Source organism: Paramacrobiotus metropolitanus, unplaced genomic scaffold (genome assembly GCF_019649055.1).
Source record: "Paramacrobiotus metropolitanus isolate TYO unplaced genomic scaffold, Prichtersi_v1.0 Parri_scaffold0000049, whole genome shotgun sequence".
In the NCBI taxonomy this organism is placed as follows: Eukaryota; Metazoa; Tardigrada; class Eutardigrada; order Parachela; family Macrobiotidae; genus Paramacrobiotus; species Paramacrobiotus metropolitanus.
In genome coordinates this window covers 24034-46249 of record NW_026570269.1, presented here as the reverse complement: position 1 = coordinate 46249, position 22216 = coordinate 24034, and the positions used below count along the sequence as shown (strand labels likewise).

General features: G+C 41.4%; 1 protein-coding gene across 5 annotated transcripts; it reads right to left on the bottom strand.

The window, feature by feature from the left end:
• Positions 1-129: 129 nt before the first annotated feature.
• On the bottom strand, positions 130-21417 carry LOC129592035 (cAMP-dependent protein kinase catalytic subunit alpha). 5 transcript variants are annotated; one of them, XR_008690914.1, is made up of 10 exons: positions 20472-21417; positions 5712-5773; positions 4179-4310; positions 3811-3909; positions 3661-3743; positions 3098-3320; positions 2589-2711; positions 2354-2518; positions 1668-2004; positions 932-1072 (listed from the first exon to the last, which is right to left on the bottom strand). XR_008690914.1 is itself a non-coding variant. In XM_055487977.1 (9 exons), exons 1-9 carry the CDS (start codon positions 20515-20517, stop codon positions 944-946), a joined length of 1062 nt encoding a protein of 353 aa, XP_055343952.1. In that variant the 5' UTR covers positions 20518-21415; the 3' UTR covers positions 130-943. The 5 variants fall into 5 exon arrangements, 2 of the variants coding, with proteins under 2 accessions (XP_055343952.1, XP_055343951.1); XR_008690913.1 differs by lacking the exon at positions 20472-21417 and adding an exon at positions 13531-13819; XR_008690912.1 differs by lacking the exon at positions 20472-21417 and adding an exon at positions 8265-8882.
• Positions 21418-22216: the final 799 nt, after the last annotated feature.

Below are 22216 nucleotides of genomic sequence, written 5' to 3'. Positions count from 1 at the left end.
GTGCAGTTGTTGAAACGTTCATTAACAAAAAGGGTACCAAGCAGATTTTAGCAATTGTTAATTTGTTGTCATTTGAACTTGCGTTGACAGCTGTCAATTCATGCCCTGAAGGCAATGCCAACCGACATATTGCGCGCATCGAACTTTATTCATTAATCTGCGACACTACGCAGCAAAATATGTATATAAAATCCCAGATAAAACAAAACCAGATAAATATTACCAATTCAGATTACGGGCTATAAATGGACCAACTTCCGGTCAAACAGCACAACAAAAAGAAATTGCATTTTATAACCGCCTGACAGCGGAGATAACAGAAGAAACTGACATCGCAACAGACAAAATTAAAACCAGTTCAAACGAATTAACCTAAAAACTAAAATCTCTCAAAATCAACACCTAACCAACGCCGCTACAAACTGTCTTGAAAATCACAACTAAAACCCCCTAAGAACAAGAGCAGCAAAATACAACATTATTTTGCTTTTCTGTCGACAAAGAAATATTCTCTCTCCCTTGGCGTCAGGTATTTTTTAGATTTATCTGTACAAAAAGAGACGTATGGCGTAGCATGCGAAATGGGATGCAATTTATGCAAAAGAATTCGTGTAAATTAACTTATGAAACCAGCCCACACCCATCACCCCCCGAAAACAGCGCCTCTCTTCCGCCAACCAGAAGAAGCCAGAGTACAAACAAAAAAACGGATTACAGCAGAGGAAGCCGTCGGCAGTTGTCTCTTCTTGTTCGTGCTTGACCCAAAACGAATAAAACATATTGCGGATGAATATCGGTTCTGCGTCCGACCGAGAGAGAAGAGAGAGCACACCAGTTATCCAATTTCCCGGTCCATCGAAGAGTAGGTACAAGGAAAAGAAAGCTGTCCACAAAAGTGGTTTTCTTGATTGATCAAAATACGCTTAGTCGAATCATGGTCATGCTAAAATTCGGCGAATTCTTTGGCACATTTCTCCGTCGCGGATATTCTTAGCGGCTCCTCTTCGTACTCGTCGAAGTTGCTCGTGTCGCCGGCACCTCGGGTAATCTTGGGAATAAATGGGGCTTCGATCTATACGCGAAACAGAAAAATAGAAGCAAAAAATAATTTACTCCGTAGAACATGCACACGCAACGAAATTATTCGCATAAATAAATAATTTACAATTTCCAAGTGGCACCATATACAGTAAGTAATCTGTGTATAAATAAGTAATAACAATATCTTGCTACTCGCAAATGCAAATATCCGATAGAACAATTTACAAGTAACGTTAGAACGAAGTACATGATTACAGCATTATTATCACTGTCCAAATTCACACTGGATAACTGCAATGGGTAGCGGCAACCTAAAACTAAGTACTGTATGCGTATTGCGTACAAAGCTTACGAAATAATTCTACAGTACATCGGTAAATTGGGGACAGAAGGATGGGGAAACAGTTAAGGAATGGGCAGGGAATACGACCGATAATGCAAACGAATGCACACCCATCACCCAAGCCATAAACAAGAACACAAATCCGCAAACCATGTCAATGCACTCATAAACACCACAGCACAAGGAACGTCAAACAAACAATTCTTCCAGCTCAGTGCGCCTAACATCACCGGAAACCCAACGACACGAATTAGGAGAAGAAAAATGATTGTTAGTTAATTACCATGCCGAGAAAGAGAGCGCCAGTGGGGACAATGTAATGCGTGTCATGCAGATGCTTGTGTGAGTAATGTGTGTGCGAAGAAGAGGATTTGATAATGCGAAAACAGGAAGATGAGCAGAAATGGATAGAAAGGAAGCACAGCGAAGTAAATGCGTGGGAATTAGATTAAAGGTAGGCTCAGCGCTGTCCCGCTCTCTTGAGCTCAGAACAGTTCAAAGAGATCCCCATGCAAATTGAAGGCGGAATAGGAGACGTTGGTAGTCTCGCCCACCACGTACGGATCATAGTGGCGGGTATCTTCTGGATACTCTATGCGCGGAATGAAGGGTGCCGGGTCCTAGCATGCTGGTTGCATTAGTCAATCAACTTAAAATTACGCAGCACAATTCATGCAGATAAACAAACCAATGAAAGGTATCTGGCTAATGTTCCTAAATTACAAAATCAAGACTACAATCTGAACTAATCAGCCAAACCGATTAACGAAATTACAAAGTGGATAAACTGTAAATCCCAAATTGCAAAAATATCAATAAAGATTTTTTTAAAAAGAGACCGAAATTAAGATGTTAAGCCAAACAGCAACAGTAAAAGCTACAGAATAATGCTGAATAAGGCATCATTCCATGTTTAATACTTTCCCGTATTAAGAATATGGCTACGTATGCCGAAATAGGAATATATACCTTCTTCTGGTAAATTGCTATCCAGTCCGTGGTGGCGAACCATTTATGATTTTTAATATCGTTAACGCCGTTCTTCAGGTTACCAAAACGTTTGGTCAGATCAACTTGCAGTAGATTGCGCAGTAGATCTTTGAGGTCCGAACTAAAGTGTGAGGGATAACGCACCTGCAGATTTACACCGCATGACAGCAACAGTTAAAAAGGTTAACAACGTCAACTCAACCCAGTTGCTAACCTTGCCAGAAACAATCTTCTCATAAATCTGGATCGGTTGGTCCGCGAAAAACGGAGGATAGCCGGCGGACATTTCGTATACCAAAACCCCCAATGCCCACCAATCAACCGCTTTATTATAACCCTATAAAAAAACCTTGGTAAAATTCAAAGTTCAAACCATTCAAACCACTGGTACATTTCAAATTTCAAAGTTTTACTATCCTACAATACCTGTAGGTTTATAATAAGATTCAATCATAAAAATGTGTTTGGAACATACGTATAAGTAACAAAAACCATACTAGGAAATTAAGTTGGCTGTAGTTCGATGGATCCAGTTTTGCATAAAGTGTACAGAAACAGTATTATAATTATCACTACAACACAAAATCTTCCTGACTCGACAAATAAAAGAGATATCTATGTAAAAAACTAAAAATTTCTAACTCTGTGAATAACAAAATAAAAAAAATTTTAGTTTAAAAAGCAGCCACTAAAATTAATAATAACAGTGTACCGAGCGCTTACTTTGCTAAGAATAATTTCTGGAGCAAGATATTCGGGTGTCCCGCACAGCGTCCATGTGCGGCCTTTCACGCGTTTGGCGAAGCCAAAATCAGTTATTTTCACATAGCCTGTAGCATCAATGAGCAGATTCTCCGGCTTCAAATCCCGGTAGATTAAGTCCAACGAGTGCAGATATTCGAATGCAAGGACGATCTGAGCAGCATAAAATCGTGCGTGCGCTTCACTGCAAAAACAGCGAAATCAATCACGCACAATCTTAACAATAAGGTAACCTGACTACAAAATCTCTTCTACCATACCACACATGTGCAGATACTTCTAACAATTATTTCAGCAAATTTTATTCCTTCAGATACAGGAGCAATGTGAAACGATAAAATTCCCACACTATTTCCGTAAGCTATGGCAACTCTAGATCGAAACCCGACTGCGTCCAACATTGTTAGGCGTAAACGAAGGCTCGTGCGTATCTGTACTTGATAGTTATGAACTATACACCTAGAACATTCACTTTATAATGCATGCATATTACACTCCACGGCCATTAATCGCATAAGCCCTACCTGAAACGGCCAATTCGCCGCAGGTGAGAGAACATTTCACCGCCTTGGACAAATTCCAAAACCATATACAAATTGGAATTATCCTGCAAAAATTAATCGTTAAAATCCCTACAGCAAGCACAAAGAATCATAAGAGCTCTCCAAGTTTACTTTAAAGTGGTAATCGAGCTGAACAAGGAATGGAAACGAGATAGCTTGTAAAATCTTCTTTTCATTCAATGTGTGTTCCACCTGCTTCAATTTGACCACCTGTTCCAAAAAAATCATTAGTTCATACAATTAACGACATCTGCTCCCAAACAAAAAAATCTTGCGATTTATAAGCTATTTAGGACAAATAATGCAGGCAGATAAAAATGCAAAAATGTATCACTTTCCCTTAAGAAAATTCACACCATCACAATAAATAAGTGCGGTTGCAATGCCATAAAATTTCACTTACAAAATCAGAAAAAAACCAAATTTAAAAAAATGCCATGCCCACAAAACAATCAGTGCAAACACTAATATATCTGTACCTTTTGTTTATCCAAAATTTTCATTGCATAAAACTCGTTGTTCTTATGCTTATGCTTAACCAGCATCACGCGTCCAAACGATCCGGTTCCCAGCGTTTTGATCCGCTCGAAATCCTCCAGCGCCGCCGTATTCTATAGAAAACCAAAAATGCGCCCTTCAAACAGAATTACACCAAAAAGCCCCGTTTTGGCCATTATCGGTCGTAATCAAAAATCAATAATCAAGCATAAACTGGAGCCATGTCTCAGCATGTTCGTTCCTGTTGTTATCCAACCAAAAAACATTTTTTCCTCTTTCAAAAAATTAACTCAATCTAATCCGGATTACGAACGATTATATTACCGTTCCCTGATCTTCTTCCCCATGATGGTAGTCCCCTTGCTAATCCACATCCCGACAAACTCATTTCGTCTAATGCAATTACATCGGCCTGTCTATATATGGCACATTCCATTTTTCCCTCCCTCGCACAGCATTCACCCATCCATCGTGTGCATGTATGTACTTATATTATGTAACCAGTGCACTTTTCTTTCTACTCCGTAGATTTCATATAGCTGCTGAGAGACACAACACACGCCCGAGATTCACACCGCCACATGGTGCTCAGCATCCTGCCGCCGTTGACAGTCAATTCGCCTACTCGGGTGTATCCACAGGATCACCATCAAAACTACGACCGTAAATACACATACCACATACGTTGCATGCATGCATGCCTACGGGCTCTTAATAGTTCCATGCTGGGAATATTTCTCATTTTCGCAGCATGGAGATCGCGGGAAATGCAGCCCAAATAAACGGTGTGCCATGAATACCCCAATTAATACTGTCAAATTGCTTAGTGCTTTCGTTAACGGAAGAATATTTTGGTCAGTTGTAAGAGCGTTTAAACAGTCAAAGTTTTTCCTCTTCCGAGACATTCTTTCGCAATTAACGCGTGCTGATACGAATGAAAAGTCGTTACCATTGTTCCAAGCGCAAATACTGAAAAACAGGCAACTAAAGGGATTAATTTTGATGAAATCTCGTTGCCATTACAAACAAGATCAAAACTCGTAGAAAATATAAAATAAATTCAGCAGCATTAACACTTGCACAAAATATGATTCTCCATATTTTTCTTGTATAATGATAGTATTCTTGTATAATTCTCGAAATTTTCTTGTATAATATAAATCCGGTTAGACCGGTGTAATATTACAATTAGCGCTCAGAAGATATTCCCCACTAATCCTGTGGGCTCATTACACTTCGGTAACCCATACGGTGCTGCACTCGTCGTTCCGAGGATCAGACCGGAAATGAGAGGCTTATTCAATCCAGGTCTCTCTCGCACTCTCTTGGGCTTATAATTGCCAGTACGGGAGTACCTAGTACTACCTACAAGCAACGCCCCTTGCCTATACTGAGAACCTTTGACCTTTGCGTTTTGTCCTTTTGGAATAACAGGCAGAACAACGACTGGGGGCACGTCAAACATCTCCGCCGTCGCGATCATCTAATACAAGGCCCTTTTCGCTAATTCTCACCTTGGCCGGAGACTTCCATTTTTCCTCGAATTGCTCCTTAGCTTGCTCCAGAAACTCCTTAACTGCAAAAATCAGACAAGAAATTATTTGACAGCATGATATTCAATGTATCTCTTAAAGGTACGAGTACATATAATGCTTCGACAAACAGATTCCAACGATCTCTGACATAGTTTCAGCGACGCTTGCACCGTAAACAGTTACACATGTACATAATGTACAGCATTCTATTAGTATGGCCACCGATGCCTCCAGTAAAGCAAACGAAACAGTCGGTAATATGACTCGGTATATCACTTGCATCCCCAAACTCACAAAAACAGGGAACGACAAAAAATCTGTTTATGTAGATTTCCAGTTTCGTGAAATATGGATAACAATCTAGCGATCATTCCTGCCGCTACAAACTTATTTCGCATGAATACACAGGAGACTAGTTGGGTAATATTCCCCATCGAGCCTAAACAGAACTTCCACATTTGACTTTTTTAATGGTAATACCGCTTACAGTAGAATTATGTATTACCCGACAGACCGGATAATGTGCCAACAACGACTCCCCCGAGCAAACTCCGTAACATGTGTCAAAATGCGCCACAAAAACCATAAGAAATATACCAAGCTGTATCACCGAAGCAGAAACTTAACGAAACGTAAGAATAAAAAAGTTGCAAAATAATACACATAAAGAAATGTCGATTAGCTGCGCAATTAACAACTATAAAAATATTAAACAAAAATGCTTTCGCTCGTATTCAATAAACCAGACTTTAAAAATTTTGCAGTAGTCGTATAGATTCAAGTAGTAGCCATTTTATGCCTTTCCATAATATTATTGCGTAACCATTAAACTTATTAAACTTAAAGAACATGCCATCTTTCTACGCAGTCTGACTGTGAGTTCAGACCCATTAAACAGTAGCATCATGCATATGCATCATAATCTCTCCCGGTTTGTTTATTCAGTGACCAGACAAAACGCTTGCCCCTGAAAATCAAACCACGATCGACAGTCACTTACGCCGCGTGGCTGATAATTGTTGACATTAGCTCACTTTCCCCACACCAGCCTCTTCTCACACCGCATAAATAAACTTTAAACCCGACAGAACAAAGCTCACATTACACACCACCAAATTCCCTATACGAAGCCCCATTCATACAGATATGTGCGCCGCGCAGGAAAAAAAACAACTGGAAACAACTGTCGCACCCTGTCCTTTCCAAAATGCTGCTGTTAGAAGCAAACCCGCCTGCCATTTCTCATGACACCCAGCACGGAAAAAGTCCCCTAACGTCCACCATATACGCAATCGTGCAAAGGCGCACACACACACACGTTTAGGCACAGGAAGCAGTCAAGGCCTGACCATCGATTTTTTATAACTTAAGCACCTTCCCATTTGTAGTCTTTTATGACTAGCAAATAACATACATACAGCGAAGCTGCCACTTGAAACCCAAAGGAGCGACAATGTGGACGCAGGACGTCTAAGTAAACAGATCTAGGCAGGAAGATTTTACCTAAATACATGTCACAACCCAATCACGCGCCATGACAATCAGTTAGCGTAATTAAAAGAGATTCAAGAGTCAAAGGAAATACTCATGAAAATTTTCCAAACATTTTAACACACTAAATTAACTGTACCATATTGAAATCTTAGCAACATACTATGTGCCCGAAGCACGTGCATATCTTGATTACTAAAGCCTCATCGCAAAAATATATTTCAAGTTCAACCTTTAGCGGAAGCTGCTCACTGCGTTAATTTATACTCCAATTACTGCACGGGAAAATTTCCCTTCGCCACTATCCAGCAGCTAGCTGATCCATCATCATCTTTTCGCAAAAGACACAGCATGAACGAGCTGTCACAAGGAGAAAACAATCCGTTTAATTACAGTACAACCTCACATACACATATGCACAAGTAATACGTCAAGGCCAAGCAGAATTCATTGCAGAGAAAAATCCCATTCGACACATCAGGCAAAATAGCTAATCTGGTACATCACACACCAATGGCACCACCCACCCCCATTTCAACCAAATTGACCATATTCAATCAATTTTTTGCGCACTTTCGTTCCACTGCACAAAACATCAACAAACATCAGAAGCCGAAAAAATCTGCCATAATTTACGCCCTGAAATTTCCGATTCTGTACACGCATGTACTTTAGATTTCCAGTCACAGTCAGCATACCGTGGTTCCACTAAATAGAAATACGAAGTCAAACTGACCATTTTGAAAAAATGGTCAGTTAAATCTATAAAAAACGCACGATGCCTCCCAGGCGTTACTGAACTAGTAGCAATAACCAAAACCCGACCGCTCGCCAACCACACACACTGTAACCGTAGGCTTAATCATATCGCCACGATGTCGTTTTCAATGGGCGATCAAATCACTCTAAAATCCCTTATCTTTATTATGTTAGAAATTTTCGCTGATTAAGCAACGTACACGATCAAAGCCAAAAACTTATATCGTGTCGGTGTCACACAGGCTGTAGCAAAACCATAACATACAAAACGGCAAAACCTACATCGTTCATCGACCAACTGCGGCTCGTCAGCCCAGTCCTCATCCTGATGTCCAGTGGGCATATTGACCGGCGTACTGCTGACAGTTACCCCCGCCGCCCCGCCCATCTCATCATCCACCGCCGCCGGTAGCCCGAATTTGTTCACAAAAGGGCCCCCTTTCTCATGGTGAAGATGATGCGTGGTATTCATAGCATAATTAAACACAATGTAATGTTACGTTTTCCCACACATCGGCCCATAAAATTTATAAGATATTCCCGGATTATGTAAGTAATCCCGCAATGTCAACACAAGGATATTAGATACATTGGACGGCCAGGGTAGAAAATGATGGACACGTAAAAGTACCCAATTGTCACAGCCGCGACATCATATCGAATTCCACTATCACTGCACTTTAATCGCAACACCAAACAACCACCGCCAAATCAACCTGGCAGCGCCAAGAACCCCGACAATCGTTCGCAACCGATCAAAAGATGCAATGCAATATAATATTATGTGTGCGTGTGTTGGTGGTATAATAATATATCAAATAAATAACCCAGCGCATTACACTGTTCGAGCACACAATTTTCAAAACCCCCAACGCTGCTGCAGCAGCATTACTGCAACGGCAAGCCCACCCAGTAGCAGCTGCATTGGCTTATCAAGTGGATGACGTCGCGCTGCCAGTAGTTGTGTTCGCGAAGTCCGCTCGACGACGTCGCCGATCGAAGAGTATAGCTGGCATTAAAAGCGCGCTGACACTACAGATTTGGGATACGCTTGTTTAATGCCTGTAACATGTACTAAGACCTTGGACAATTCCCTATTTCTCTCGGGCTGCGACATATCGCGCTGATCGTACCCGACGCCTGTAAATGTGTGCCGGGCGCTTTAGGATTTAGATTTATGGATTGGGGGAATTTAATAGTGCTTCACATGCCGGGAATGTGCTGTGGTGAACATGAACGTAAATCACAGGATGGTATGTACGAGTACACTCACAAACGCATACAGCACATCCCAACGACGCGGCTTAATATGTAATATTGGTATTTAAGAAATCGGCCTTGTAGCACAGGGATCTGCTTTCTTTTCCATCCGTTCTTGTAGCCAATCTCTTCATGCCTTCCCTAGTCCAGGCACCGACATCCTGCCTATCGTGGGGCTATCAATCGATCGCACAGCGCATGTACCAGTGTAACCGAGTATCAAATTCATTTTACAGTACTCGTTACACTTTCGTTTGCCCTGCCTCATTAACCTGCACAAGATACCGCAGAATCGTAGGAACGTGGTGCATCAATCAAAGAACTAGGGTAGCATGTCCAAAAGTGCATGTTTTCCCCTCTTCTTCAAGAAATAAGAGTAACTACTGTAGAAATTGTAAAGAACACAGAAGTACATGAGCGACACGCAACATTTCAATGCGTACCTTATACCGGTAATACAGAATTTGCAATCAAATATAAACTAATTGAAAAACCAATCGCAATTAATCATTTCCCCCTTCGGAAGAAAATGATGGTTCCGATTTTTGTACGTACTTAAATAATAACATCACAACATTTAATCACATAATTTTAACGTGGAATCATGCCTAAGGCGCAAGTTACGACTACCTGTATTAAATCAGTTATCTCAGCTCCTTTACATATGCAGCCTCAGCTACGCTCCTAACAACAACTTTCTTCTCAAATTCTCACTTGTTAACCGGGACTAGTTCACAACTTTTGTAAGATAGACTGTCGTCTTAATGAGCTTCCGTCTACTTCCGCCATTGCGCACGGGAGGTACGGAATCCTCGGAGACAGTCCGAGTAAACCAAAACCCAGAAGAAAGTAGCTCAGAACAATGTACTGAAAAACGCACACCTTCGTGCTGCATTATGCGTTACTATTGGTACGAGTATGGTTCAGAAAACTGATTCATGGGATACATGTGGCCCATAGGCAGAATCATAACTTCAGTGCTCTTCAGCCCGTGCGTAATCGATAGAAAACCGACGGTGAAATGTGATCCCGATAGTAAGAAATACGCGTTAGAGCTCCCACTATTAGCATGTCGCGCAAATGAGTGAGACGAACAGCAAAATTTCTAGTGCCTGTCTTATATTAACGATACATGTAACATTTTTTCCCCATAAGTGCGCCGGGTATGTCGTAGTCTAGTAGACATGATGCTAACCAGGGTAAGTATGATGTACAATACTCGACATGCCTCAAGTCGACATTTTGATTTGAATAAGCCGAATCCGATGTCGGAATCGCGCTATCAGCATCAGCAACCCAAGCCTACTCAACGATGCGGAAAATTTCTTTACAAGAGGTTATTATTCTATTACGGTTAAACTTATTACTACCTACACAGGCAATACTTGGTGCGATTTTATATGTTTAGTCGTATGGCAGCATACCATGGATAGTGCGCAGCTACTTCTTAAATAGCCGGTTTGCCGTCATAGTTCCCGGCACAGTAGCTGGACAATAAAGATTATGTCACAGTACTTCGCTTTTCAGTTTCAGCAGAACTATCATAAGTCGAGGACAACAAAAGCACTAAATTGTACTTCCATAAGCGAAAACGCTTACAACTCTGTGCCGAAGACTCTCAAGGTCCGACGTTGATCTTATCGCATATACGGTGACATACCATAATTACCCACCAGGCACAGATTCATTATTTTGGTAAGTAACTCTACAATGTTTTATTTGCATCAAGCAAGGACCAAGACTTCAGATTCAACGTGGAAATGCCAGAGTGGTGGAAACATTTCTTAATCTTCCCATGTTAACTGAAATATATTTTGATTTATCTGCAGTTACTGCTACTGCAGATGGTGTCTGAAGTTCTGAACAGGCGCAGCCATTGTAAAAGTACGAGTACTTAACAAAGTCACACGCTTAGTGAATTTCTTTTACACAAAATTAATTGTGTAGTAAACGTATACCATAGCACATTTTCTACGGCCTGTAGATGGCACCACCAAGCCGTCGAGCTTTGCGGCCAAAAACCAGATGGCGCCACAATCCCACACGCTAACGGTTAACCCCACCGAATTACAGCCGATTCGGCAGGATTTTTGCCGCGTTTTCCTTAGCCTTAACTTCCGCCACAGTATCTTGCAAACTTCTTATCATCCGCATTCCGCACCATAGAAAGACATTGGCACACAGACATAAATCGCTACCGATCACCACTTAACCTCTGTGTTACCGCATACATAATGTGCAGTTGTGCACCGGGAAGACGATAGACCACAGAGCAGTGGAGCTATGTATATCTCTGGCCTAATGTCAGTTCGAGAAAGAAATTCCGATGGCGCCAAGAAAACCTACCCCACCATTAGCAGATCATCATTTAACCAAATGCCACTCGGAGAACCTTTGCCGTAATTTATTTGCCAGCTAATGACAACTGCGTGCATCCCGCGTTCTGGCACCGTTATTTGCCGGTTTTAAGCGGTCTGTAATTGTACATGGGCCTAAAGAACCCACTTCCAAATCCAATAACCATTCCTACAGGAAGGCAGATCATACCGGAAGTAGCCGGGTGCCAGTGGGAGTCCAAGTCTAACAAGCACCTCAACAACTGGACAGTCGACACTTGACAATTTCCACTGTAGAGATACAATCAGTCAAACCCTAACGTGTACCACAAAAACAAGCCATAGATAGAGTCATAGCACAACAAAGTCCAAGGAAGAGGGGGTCATTACATAGGAGACATGTACATAGGGGACATGAGCCACGGAACTACAATAACACGCACTAAGTTACTTAACACAATACGGATGTCAAATAATCGTTGAAAACATATCGCGTTTATCCACAACTTAAACTGCATAAAATCCTATCTAAAGTGTGGCGAGGAAGAATTTATATAGATATACATGTTGATTCAGACTTCACAGATAGTTTCATGATATTAAATATCGTGCAATGACGACGTGCATGCGAATTTGGTGTACTCTGTAGTCAGTACCAGACTTTGCCCATTTTCGCTTTTTCCACTTTCATCCCACCCCCATCTCCACCGTTTAATTCCCATCCCAGCCCACCCCCGGCTACTTAAATTTTCAGCCCATCTCACCTTTTCGATCTCATCTCCACCCCCATTTTTTACGGGCTGAACAAAGCTAATTTTGCAGGTTTTCCGCATACTATAGAGCTGCCGAGCGAAAAAAATTTCGTTATTAAAAAATATGCTCACGTGCGCGAAAATTTTGTTTTGGAGCTCGTATGCATACGTGCTTCTAGCCTGAAAACCGGTTAAAGTATCAACATTTTCTATTTTTACTTGGTCCCATCCCATCTTTCAACAATCCCAGCCCATCTCACCCCATCTGCGTACATCTCCTCCTCATTTTCACCAAAAAGATGAGATGGGCTGGAAAAAATGGGGAAAATTTTCACCTCACCCAAAAGATGGGCAAAGTCTGGTCAGTACGGTTTGTACATGTGAAATAAATTTCTACCGGTCAAGCGCACAACAAAAGGCTGGAAAAACTATCCTCTAAAGGTCTAATCACCAAAACTGCGCGTAATCATCGTGTCCGAAATGAAGATCACACCTGTAACTGCTGGATCAAAGCGAAACTTTAGCTGATCGGATACACATGGTAAAGGGAAGCGGACAGTCAACGTTCCAGCTGGTCAGCTATTGCTGTCCAAAGTATCTACACGTGTTTGAAGCTCGCAACAACATTGCCAATGTTTAAATGCCCGTCATCAGGGCCGGCGCAACGTTCTTCCTTTCCAATGGTGTTCCCTATAAATCCATCCCTCGAGTGTCCTTTAGCGAAACGAAAATACCCCGGCCGTCTTTCCACCACATCGGCGGGCCAGTACGGATCGACTGGGAGAAACGAGAAAGAGAACTGGGAGAACTGCATACAAAGGGCTAACGAAAGACAGTCACGAGACCTGGGCGTGCATAGATCGCCACTTCCATAAGAAGATAAAATTAAATGCACTGTCCAATAAGCAGACGATCATTTAATAAACATCCTCCGCGCAAACATGTGGACAAAGCGGGAAGAAGAAATGCAATATAAAACAACAATGCAACTATTAAAACTGAGTATTCTTTGAATATTCTCAAAAAGAAAATTGAAAACTGTGCTTTAGTGCGTATTATTTTGTTAGAAACTGCAAACACAACGGATAGTAATATGTATTATTTCAAATTATCGGTAATCGAATAAAATACAGGAGATACCCAATGAAGTCAACAAAATTAACAAACTAAACTTTCACACTTTTACAACACCTTACGTACCGCTTAATCCCAGCATGGTCCACGTAAATACGAGTACCTGACTACTGATAGACGATAAGTAGTTATCAGGTCGCAAGCAGTGTTTTGTAATAACAGCAACCGCAGTATTCATAAACATTGGCAATGCACATGACAGTTAAAATTTAAGTTTCCTCAGTGCGTTGTTCAAGCATGCCATGGAATCGAAAAGAAGCAGCTACAAAACACTGCGTAATTTCCTAACTGACTGTAATTCCACAATTTTCACTGAAATCCACGTGGAAAAAAGTAATTCCTTTGGGCAATGATGCAACCGACAACAGAACTACTAAAAACAGCCAACAGCCTTCACTGCCGGTCTGCAATCACCGTCAGGACTACGTACTTTATACCTGTTCGGTACGACTAAAAGCCCTCATTCCGGCAATTTTTCTTATCGCAATATCTTGCGAGTCAACAAACCTGTTCAAGCGTACAGATGACAATTATTATATTAAAATACATTGTCTGCTAACAATCTTTTCCTCCCGGGAAAACTTTTCCATTTCCATAACAGTTGAGTTTCAAACCGCAAAGCGCCCATATTTGCCGGTTGATATATTACTTACAATAAGTGACAGCTTACTTTATTTTATGTATTCATTCGTCCAATTTGAAAAAAATATCTAATCTTCTGTAAGAAAAAAACTAATAATAAATAAGAAACTATTAATCATACCAACAAAATTATGGTCAATTTTGGCCTTCGACTATTGCTAACACTTCACATAATTATTATAGCACGAGAGATTTCCAAATGTTTCAGTTTGCATGCGAACATCGTTTTGCTGCTGGTATTGCAATGACTTTCCAAAATACTGCTATGACGCCCAAAACAGTTTTTAATAACATAATTTCCTTCAAGCGCGTAAAAATATTAAAGGAAGATGATAATCTCCAAATTCAAAGCTCCTCTTCAGCAGACACGCACAACCTATTGCCTGTTTAGGAAACCATGAGCCACCAAAAAGATGCTTCCACTCCAAAACCACTTTCCAATAAAACTATCGATCCCTTTCGGTTCAACCGATAGGTACTTACTTATACACCACATGCAATCCCGTATGTCAAACGATTTTTGCCCAGTGTCTCATCCGCGCGATACGTATCTATTTTTCGCCCTGTCCCATCCACGAAACGAGCTATTTCCGTCTGCACAAGCACACAACTCTAGTACAGACGGAATGGCTGAGATTTTTGCTCATTTACCCTCAGCCCCACCCAAACGGCAATATTACATTATTCCAAAAATGCCCGCAGAACCAAAACCGATCGAGCGCAGGAAGATCGCGCTCTCCTCTGTACAATCCCACGCGAAATCGGCATTTTCAAGGGCAAGACAACCTTTCACTCTCCATCATTTCGTTTGTGTCAGTGGCCTCGAGATCCGCGCTCCAGACACATATGTTTTCGCAACTGCTCATCAAACATGAATGATGGGACACTGGGACACGTATACCGAGAATCAAAAGGGAAACTGTGATTACCAGGACGTTTAAGTGTTCAAACCAATCCACTATCATTCTGTGAGTCACTAAAATGATAACAGGTTACCCAAGACAAAAAATACCACCCGAAAACACTGTGCCAACTGCCAAGTGTAAAGCGACGCTTTTTTAAATCTCCATCTCACGATAAAACCTTCATCTCACGATAAAACTGAAACAGTTAACAATGACTATTCAAACCAAGGAGCAATGCTGAATATAAGTGTACAGTATAAAAGCAGTCAAGTTATGCATTAACTTGTAAGTTTCAAGTTTTTGATACTGTGAGCGATTAAATAAGAGTTTAACAACACAAAATATACAGACTACTACAGTACATCAGAAATGACAGATCTACAGGGTTCATACTTCTTAATAACAATTCACTGTCATAATAATTCAAGGCCAAATTATTGGTACTATATCATTTTATTTTCAGTTATTTCAAGTTTTAGTAATCACAACAATACCATCAATACTCATTTCGACATGAACTAAGAACAAGTATCCTATCTTAAATTCCGAAGCCTTTCTAAATTTTTGATTAGCAGAATACAAAATAAAGAAACAACAATAACGGTGTATGCTGTGAATTCCACAATTCATAATCTCAAACAGACTTGAAGTACAGTATACAAGAAGGTTTTCTGGAATTTTTAAAGTGTGGAAAATTCTCTGCTAAATTCTTAATCCATCCCTAACATTAATTCTGAACGTCGATATCTCAACACCGATCGTGTTTGCCAATAATATTCAGTCAAGGACTAAAAACATACAATTTTTGCTTCCAACAAAACAATCGACCGAGACCTTCATGAGAAAAAAGGCGCATGACGTAAAGCGCACGAAACATTTTTAACTTCCGTCATTATTCTAAGCGTATCGATTAAATTTCATGGTTGCTCTCGCTTTTTCGGGTGGAGGATGGAATGGAAAACTAAACACGAAACACCATCCATTACCCAAAGGAAAGTGATCACTGCAGATGCCGTTGTCCACGTATCAACAGCTGCCGAGAATCATGTACGCTTGCTAGGACGTACTTCCCGTGCCGTACAAGAAACCATTGAAACTTCAATTATTATTCAAATCCGTACCGCATCCCGCATCACTGTCGGCAGTTTTGTCCACGACAATGAACGATATTTACGCATCATAAAGTTTACCGACATCCATCGGCTTACGTAGGAATAACTGGACGCATAAATCATATCAATTTTGTTGGATCGGTGTTTCAACTTTTCAAAAACTGCGGTCCGAAATACCTCGTATATATATTTCCAAGTATACTAGGTGTTTCGTATATTTTGGTTTCGTGCGGATTATATATCCGAGCGAAGCTGGCGTAGTAATTAAGAATCGTCAGCAAGCAAAACATAAATACGTGAACAATAGTCACAGGGGTACAAACTAAAGAATCTCAATTTTATATGGCAGCAGCATCGTTCGAAATACATGCACGTCCCAAAATTTAATGACCGGGCTGAATTTTGATTTTCTGCGCTGTTGTATCGGCACGAGGGTGCGTAACTGTTTGTGAGAACATGATTCGGGTCCACTAGCACTCGAGAGCCACAACTCATGTGTTAATTCTTGTACTCCGCAATCTGCAATAGGTTTAACCATACAGCAAATTCATGTGTTATCAGTCACTTCCACCAAATGCTATAATACTCAGAAGAAAAACGCGGAAAAGAGAAAGCCGATCTGGGCAATCCTTATCCGGTAAATAGTGTTTCCGGTAAGGTCCTCAGTGCTAGGAACTGTCTTTGATCAGCTCCACACCATCCGCTGCCTTTAAAGAAATTGGATGCGCTTTCTTTCCAATCCTGTCCGCGCACTGGTCCTAAATTCAGCTGCTACCGCACGATTCAGTGGATTTTTCGTGTCAACAAGGTTAGTTAGGATATCTTAGCTTAAGCCTCTCCACACGATCGCAGCGGAAGCGAGCGGAGGTAATTTACGCATATTGTTGCCGCGATCCCTTTCCCCCAGGCCAGCCGCGAGCGGCTGGCACGCAATTATTCAGGATGCGCAGCTTAATAACACTGGAGCAAAACAGGGACTAATTAAATCACCAGCAACAAAGATTTGGTCGCAGTCTTTGTGCGTCTGCGATGTACACTTTACAGTTAACTTTTTCTGACCCTATATGCAAATCCGTAATTATTGCCCATTCTAAAATTACAGGAGAAAAACCACACAGAAACTTCAAAATGCAGACTAAAAAGAATAACACGAGATTTAGTTATGACTTATGAGTAACAAACCAGATTTCACGGAAACATCGGTAGCCACTTTTGCCACCTTTGCCCTTAAAAACGGAACTTGGTAATGCCGTTTTGCATTACAGAGCACAATCGCTATAATTTTGCAAAGGTTTAGTTTTGTAAACAGAAATATTCCAATCACCTCGGCCGTGCTTCTACTATAATTTGCAAGTGCCGAATATTTCTGCAAGAGTCATTTCTGTTTTCTAGTAGCATCTTTCATCACTCTTCACAGTCTTCAGTAAAGAAGGCTGGCTAGAACGAAATTGTGAACCACCAAATAATAGGGAACAATCAAGCGGAAAAGTATCATTACACCAAAGAGCAGCGTCGAAGACAAAATCTGTGATGATGAAATTTTATTTAGCAGATCAGATAGCACGGACACTGACACATTCATTGCCGATTTGTGCTCTACTGGAAAAACAGTCTTGCCAACCATGTCAGAAAGAGAAAACGGTCCTTTAACAACCAGAATATTAATGGCTCTCGGTGGCGCGCGCAAATCTCCCGCCAGCGCCTATCAATCGCCAAGGACAATACAATCACATTCCCAGATTTCCTAATGAACGAAGAATACCGACCTCCTGCAGCGCCACGCTAATCGCATCAAGAAAAAATGGCTCACCATCACATCTATCATCAAACCCAGAACAGTCCAGTTAAACCCGAACCCATGCAAAGGCGTAATTACCGCCTTAGAAAAAAATCGTACTAAAAATAATCACAGCTCATTCGCCTGTAATCGGATCAACTAATCCGATCGTGCATTGCAATACCAGTATATGATTACGACCAAATCGCGTCGCCTTAAAGACGAATAAATCCGCGTCAAATCAAGGTTTGTCAACTTTTAAAAGAGCGAAAAATCTATAAGGCGGTAAAACAGAACTTCATATAGATAACAAAGAGGCACACATTTGATTTTTAATAATCAAGCTGTCCGTTTCGTTGTCTTGGTGCCTCTATGTATTACTAAACCCATTCTTAGCTTTGATGTCTAGAATGTCGATATTCTCATAATAATATATTTGCATACGATTAAGAATTCTTAATTTCAACCTTGCTAGACCTAAGTGTCCCTCTTGCTACGGAAAAAAACTTTTCAACTACGTCATCGACTTATTGATTACTGTCATAACCGAAAAGAAAATCAGCGGCAATTTATTTGCCCAAGCCACGAGTGATTTATCGATACATCTACACAGTCCGGGGCACTCTTCCATATACATACAACAAATTCTACAGGCGCTGAGAAAAGCGCACCGGAAGCGATATCCATTGTTGGCGTCAGTCAGGCGACTGGCACGCCGTATTTATTACTCTGTAATATTAGATGGAGCGCCGTAAAACTAACGCTAACATACGGCCAAGTTCGCTGGGGTCTTATGCCCATTTTAAATATGCCAATATGTAGACACATTCCCCGCGACCAGTCCTGATCCGATTTCCCCGGGACTGATCGGGGCAAAGCGCCCGGCAGTCCGCAAATCGCCAAATGCAATTGCACCGGTTACGCAACGCACTCTCTCTCCTGTTCTCCACAACGCCTATATCCCCCGCTGGCAATGCCAAGCAAGGATTACACACGCCCGCATTTTGTGTATTTCCAGCCAACCCGGGTCGGAACGTGAGCCCGCTAACCGGTTTGGGCTTTTCATTATCCGTTCTGGTGCCTGCATGAGAATTTATTACAATTCACATTTGTGGCTCCCCTATAGCGCCGCACATTGGTTGGGTCCATGTGAGCAATTAAAGCGTCGGTGACACAAATAAACACCAGCGTAATAAGGCCGTGCTTATCATCGACCATGGACCATAACGATAAAAATGATATTATCAGGAACGAGCGAGAGAACGACCACCCCGTATCAGACTAGAGGATGGTAGCAATGTCGGGAATACGGTGCAAAATGTGTCAGTTCCGCCGAGAATACAAACTCTGCCGCCATTTCGTTTTTTTACAGATTCAGCAAAATTAAAATTCACAACTAAAGTTATTAAATATTAAGAAAACCCCAAACTCATGCCTCGCATTAGCTGCATCATATGCGATATATATTGAGATTAAAATCATCCACATATCCTTTTAGCTTGCATTCAGAAACCGGTGATATTTAGCAGTGATATTCTGAAAGATTTTCGGTACGAGTATTGTAACTTATAAACGAGAATCTGCAACTTCAGCATGTGTACGAGTAGGGCATTATCCATTCATAGCGATTAAAAACGGCATTCCAACAGGCAAACATGCACGGTGATTTACTCAAAATTCGAATGGCTGACTAACAAAATGGTGTACTAGAAGTAGTGCTAATAATTAAGCTACTGTGAGATACACAGTTTTGAGTCGTTTTTAGTTGGATGAAGAAAATTCAAATAATGCTGTCCAACAGCAAAAATACCCGCATTAATTTTAATTTTATAGCTAATCAGAAATTATTTAATAATTCAAGCGAAACAACATTATGAAATTTGTAGTTTAACAAGTATATATTCCAATGCTGCCACAAAACAATCTTAAAAAAGATGTTTTCTAAATCGTAAACGGCTGAACAGTATAAAAATTCACGCCTGCAAGAATAATAAATTTTCCATGTAAAATGACGCTTCGGGGCATCGACAAGTCGCTCTCAAAAGAAGCAATTTTCCTCCATTAAGAAATCTAGTCCGGGAGATGAAACACGTCCAAATCAGAAGTTAATTACTGTCGACAGCCATTTGTATGCAGCGATATTATTGTCCCACTTGAAAACGACGCAGTTTTGCATGCATCATTCATTCTGTTAGACAAAAAATTGCGGATCAGAAATGGGACATATTTCCCCATCACAGCCAGCGCACAAGGCCGAGTAAAAGGCTAATTTCCTCCGGGAGAAGCCAGAAGAAGCAAAAACGGGACAAGTTAATGGCATGGAACTATTCCAACCGACGTCAATAAAGTAGAGGCCCCCACTAAATTATTCACTACTCTTTCACACTCTAATCCACACTGCTCCCACCGCAGACAATTCCCATGTAATCCTAATTTCAGCCCCAATATCGCTTGATACATACATACACTATACAGTGCACACTTTTCAACTTTTTGCACCAGCAAGAATCGATCAGTGAAGCACAAGTTGAATTATATAGCGTATAGCGACATTTGCTGATGTTCACTTACCATTTTCAGCTGGATCGCCTTTCTTAACGGATCCCGCGTTGCCCATATTGTTGCAAATGTCCAGACAACTTCCCGCTTAGACAACCGCCTCAACCGTCGTGCATAAAAGGATCTCCAGACGCCGAGCTGCAGGGAAAAAGTTGCAAGTGTGCACGAACCGTTTAAATCACGTGGGTGGGCTATGGTATGTTGTCACATTAAGATGGGTCCGGTCAGGTCCCTGTAGTGGCCCAGCGCTGTGTAGGCAGAGTTGATACAGAGAAACAGCGGTGGCAGTACGGCCGTCGCTGTGCGGTAATGGATATGGTGCGGAAGACAAGGTTTATTTATTCCGATACACGAGATTAGCCAGGTCCAGAGGCAATTTACCGGAGAACCCCTACAAGTATTTTTGGGCCGAAGTTAGAACGGAAACTGGATCAGTGGTGATGGGAAGGGTGCGATGCGCGCGCGCTCAATAACAAACACAAGAGAGAAATCGGGGAATATGCGCTGCCGCTGCCGACGGATGCTGGAGCAGCCGCACACAGGCTTGACACTCCTCTCGTGTGTTGAGCGGTATGGTGCAAGTTTGCAAACCACCGGGATACAGCAGCCGGATGTCTATGGCCGTATACGTACACGGTATGTACAGACCGCGGTGTACAGTCTATAACTCACACCGACCTTCGATTGCGCCGGTCCGGGCGGGGATGATGGATCTGCAGGCAAATGTTACTGCTATAGGGTGCACACTGCTTGGAAAGTTTGTGCAAGTTTGGCTCTTGTCAGGCAACTATCTGGCTAGTTAAAGTTTGTCATGAAGAGCCAACACGAACGATGAATGATATCCGTAGTTCCGGCTTGATGCTAGGTTGCGTCGTTGCGATTTGCTGCATGTGTTGCCGGAGTGAATTACCCTATAGCCGTGCACAGTTCTGCCCGAGAGTGAAAAAGAATGGAAGTGTATCGTGTTCGCAACTTCTCGCAGAACCACCATCGTACTGCGAAGGTGCCTTATATTGCGGTACTAACGTTAACGATGTGCTGGCGGGTTTTCAATTGGTTGTTTAACTTCATTTGTGGCGGTGCGACTCCGATGATAATTTTTGTTGCCAAAGCGGAAACACAGACTCAACCGAGTGCCCTGCGCAGCAGTTGCAAGTTAAATTAATTATTATGTCCTACGGACTGCGGTAGCAGTTGCGTAGTCCGGTAGACGCAGTTGCGTAGACGGTAACTTCCTAGTACCTACACTACGTAGAGTAGTGATTACTGTTATCAGATATCTACTGTATATAATATACTCCTATGCCTAATTTTGTAAGTACAATATTCTGTAACTAGTTGCCCTTAAACGGATTAATTTTACGAAAGTGGTTTGCGCCCCAAAATTTTAGGGCGCACAGAAGTGACCTCAACTTGCTATTATTGTTAAATATTGTCTTTTTAGCACATACGGATAGGCAATAAATACATAAAATTAATGTGACTAGTTGTTTGTTGAATAATCCTATTAAGTAAATTATTACGTACCGGTACACGACAGTCGCTCGTGCGGTTTCACAATCTCGTCCGAAAATTATCAAATATTCAATATATAGTTTCAGCACGGTGTACCGTGTACCCCGTGGTTTCAGTTACATACTTCCAGAATTGAGAATTCAGGTTTAAGTTTATAAACTGCCTCGCCCACGCGAACAAAGTGAGCACTTTCAGTGCTAATTTTGTACGTATGCCATCTATATTCTGATACATAATACGTA